Source organism: Alosa sapidissima, chromosome 16 (genome assembly GCF_018492685.1).
Source record: "Alosa sapidissima isolate fAloSap1 chromosome 16, fAloSap1.pri, whole genome shotgun sequence".
Lineage (NCBI taxonomy): Eukaryota > Metazoa > Chordata > Actinopteri > Clupeiformes > Clupeidae > Alosa > Alosa sapidissima.
In genome coordinates, this window is record NC_055972.1 from 12,480,766 (window position 1) to 12,484,364 (window position 3,599).

The 3,599-nt window shown below is 40.8% G+C and overlaps 1 protein-coding gene across 1 annotated transcript in view; it reads right to left on the reverse strand.

Annotated features, from left to right (window-relative positions):
• LOC121685554 (kynurenine 3-monooxygenase) overlaps nucleotides 1-3,217 on the reverse strand; it is a 12,929-nt gene extending 9,712 nt beyond the window's left edge. The window contains exons 1-4 of the mRNA XM_042066149.1: nucleotides 2,214-3,217; nucleotides 1,877-1,946; nucleotides 1,658-1,755; nucleotides 990-1,079 (exon numbers count right to left, since the gene is read on the reverse strand). Coding sequence (XP_041922083.1) covers nucleotides 990-1,079; nucleotides 1,658-1,755; nucleotides 1,877-1,946; nucleotides 2,214-2,285 — 330 coding nt within the window. The 5' untranslated portion in view covers nucleotides 2,286-3,217. The remainder of the gene's footprint in view (nucleotides 1-989; nucleotides 1,080-1,657; nucleotides 1,756-1,876; nucleotides 1,947-2,213) is intronic.
• Nucleotides 3,218-3,599: the final 382 nt, after the last annotated feature.

Consider the following 3,599-nt stretch of genomic DNA (forward strand, 5'->3'; position numbering starts at 1 on the left):
AGGCCCATCAAGGTATGCTTTTAATCTGGTGATTAAACACGCGGCCAGAATGAGCTTTTCCTCCATCAAAAGCCATTCTGGTTCATGATGCTATTCTAGTTCTCTCTAGTATCTCTCTCTCTCTCTGTCTCTTTCACACACACACACACACACACACACACACACACACACACACAATCAAACAAACAAACGCACTATACACACGCGCACAGACACACACACACACCTACACACACACACAAACATAAATCCTCTTTCCCTCTGTTTCTGTTTCATTATTTAAACTAACTTTCCAGTTGATTAATTCTTCATTTGTTGTCATTACGGTCCTGGAGCCTGACAGAATGCTGTGATTCTCCTGGCTTAACAGACAAGATTACTGATCACTGATGTGTAGCCTAACCATTTCCTTTAAAATTAAGTTTGTACTGCTCTGCTGTCTATATAAAATATATGAGAACAGCATATGAAAACAGTTGCCTTTACAAAATCACATCACACTGTTATTTGCTGTGGAAATTGAGCAACATGAAATGTCCATTCTGACCTACAAAACCAGACACTTCTTGTAGGTGAGTAGGTTTGCATGAGACTTAAAACTCAAATCGTCTTTTTTACATGGCAGATGACTGAGAAAAAAAAATATGTCCAAGGTTCAAGGCTAAGGGTCTTTCGTAAGTGTCAGCTAAGCCTACATTGGATGACTCGAGTGAGCTCTTTAAAATAATTATTTACTGAAAAACTTCAAAGCAAGAATTAGTCCTCAATCACTCACAACATTTTGACCACTGTCCACCAAAGGAGATAGGAATACAAATGCAGGTAATGATTAATAGATAAGGTCCTATTGGTTTAGGGAGAAGGCCACAGCCTCAGACAATGTTTGCACGGACACATTATGCATGTGAGCGAAGGTTTCCTATTTGTGGATGCATTGCATCTCATGTAACTCTTTGTGTTTCTGAGTCTGAAACAGGGGGTATCCTCACCTGGCCTTTTTTTCCATAGGGAATTGGAGTCCTCTTCCCACTCAAGGAATGGATCATGCGAGCATGCATAGGGATGCCTTTGGACACAATCTGTATTCCAATGAAAGATAATTGACTTCTGTTACACCAATTTTCCTGTACAAACATTTCAGTTCAATTTGAGGAATGAGAACAGTGACATCTACTGGCAAATGTTAAGAAGGTGTAGCAAAAAAGTACACAATACAATACAATACAGATTATACAATTTAGTAGGTATTATTTGCAGTAATTTCATTCTTGCTCTGCCTGAGATTGTTCTAAGAGTTGCTCTTCGTCTGGCATCTGTGATCCTTACATTCCTCTCTGCGGCTACCCTGGGCCGCCTGTTTGAGGAGCTGGCCATGAAAGCCAAAATCATGCAAGTGAGAAACCACCCCTCTGATTCAGTGCCTAGCGAGGCATGAGTAACACAAATGTGGATCCACCCCCCCCACACACACACACACATACACACTAAAATATCTTGCTAAAGGTGAGTGTGAAGGCTTCTATATGTTATGTCCAGAGAGGAATGAAGATGTTTCAAAAATGCATAGGTCTGTAGTTGTGTAGAGCAAAAATAACAAGATGATGTCTTGCAGGTCTGAAAATACCTGGAAGGAGATTAAAAGGGGACAAACACTCACCTTCTCCTCCATGCCAACATGGTTCAGGGCCTGGCGTCCTCGGTGAGAGAGGGCCAGGTTTATACTTCTGCCACGCACCTCTCGGGCACATCTGATGTCTGAAGACCAGGTGATGAGTCACAGCAATGGAAGAATCAAGCTCAGATTTAGGGTCACTGTGGGGGTAACAGTTCTTAAGAGCTGGTTAACATGCTTTAGACTCAACTTTTGGGCTATTACCTTCTCTGGATTCAAACAGCAGCACCTGAAAACCTCTTTTTGCAAGGAAACAGGCATTCAAAGCACCAACCTGTAAGGATGATATCAACAAGCCAATATCAAATTAAGACATTAAATGTCAGACTTTTCTCTATAAAAAAGACAAACAAACACAGAAATGCCTTGATCGTGTTGTGTTTGCCTATAAAATCTGACTAAAATAGTTTTTTAAATAAATCAAAACATATCGTCATAAGTCTATATGGCTCAATCAGAAAGCAGCCAACCTTCTGGCAGAAAATTACCACCATAAATCACATCATAAAATTACATTTTGATGAAGGCCAATTTCGCTTACCAAACCTCCTCCAACTACCGCGACACATTTTTTCTTGTCGGCTAAATCGGTCCGTGTCGATTCCCCATCCATTCCTGTAGGAGACGAATTGCCCTTCTCGAAGTAACCAGCCAAAACAGCTTACCAAACTTGCTGACAGACCTTCTTACACAAGGATTTTCTCAAATATCACACTGTGTTTGTTTGAGGGTGGAGCAAGCAGAAGTTTTATAAAAGTCCTCTGTTCACTGTCACTTCCCTATCTTTCACAGCGAGTTAGAATGTCCAGCACACGTGAAAATGTTGCAAGAATGCGTATGCATGTAGAGGTCACAGTCCATCAGACATTCGAATGTGGCTAGATACGGTTTTTCTGTACCCTCTGGGCCACCTCCGTACTCCGTATGTGGTTGAAATGCTTCATTGGGCTACTACTCTCACTTATTGTTGATATATGAAAAGATAACCAGCTTGCCTGACCAGTGAAAGTAAAACTGGCAATCCATTCAGGGCAAAACCTACAACGATCTGATTAAGGTCACTACCAAACTTTTCTCAGTTCCTATTGTAGCCTACGTTTTGCGTAGAATCCATTTCTGCTTGGGACATTTTTGTATCAGGCATAGTTAATGAGATAATTTGCATATTTGAATAAATTAGGCGATAAAGATATCTCAAATAGACCTACATGTATTGATAATTTGACTGTAGGTGGACAGAGCCATGTCTTCTGGCCTCAAATTCAAATGGTTACAAATTATGCGCTTTCATGTAATATTGCAGATACAGTATGCAAATTCGGAAAATCTATATGTTTATTGTCAATGAATGAGTTATTCTTTAAGTACATCATATCAAAGAGAATATTGATGTTATTTCACCAGGTTAGTCTAGATATGCATTCTGTGCATTATTTTGTGAAAGTGAATATGCATATGCATGCAAATGTATGAACTAATTTGCATGCAAGGACAGATTTATGAATTGTAAATTCATGAAATTTCCACCTTTTGTTAGCCTGGGAAACAAGTCGAACTAAGGCAAATTTGGCATTTGCTCTGCAGGTCCATCTGGCCTAGCCTGACGAGCCAGACCCACATTAAAATGTAGGGTCTGGGCACTCGCCGTTCGCAGTGCTCAGTCCGAGGGGCGGGATAATCAGTTGTCTTTCAAATTCCCTCTGCACGCAATAGGACAGCGGCAGCGCTATGAGTCCCATGCGTTTCCCATCAGCGGAGCTAGTTGGCTAGTTCAAACATTTGCCTACTTAATAAAAGCTTAACTCGTGTCACACTGTTCGCCAGCAGCAACATCCATCTTATTTGTTTTCAAGTAGCAGGGAATTCAAGCCAAACCGTTGCAACTCTGCCATCAATCATTATGTTAAGCCCACCTAACGACTCTATA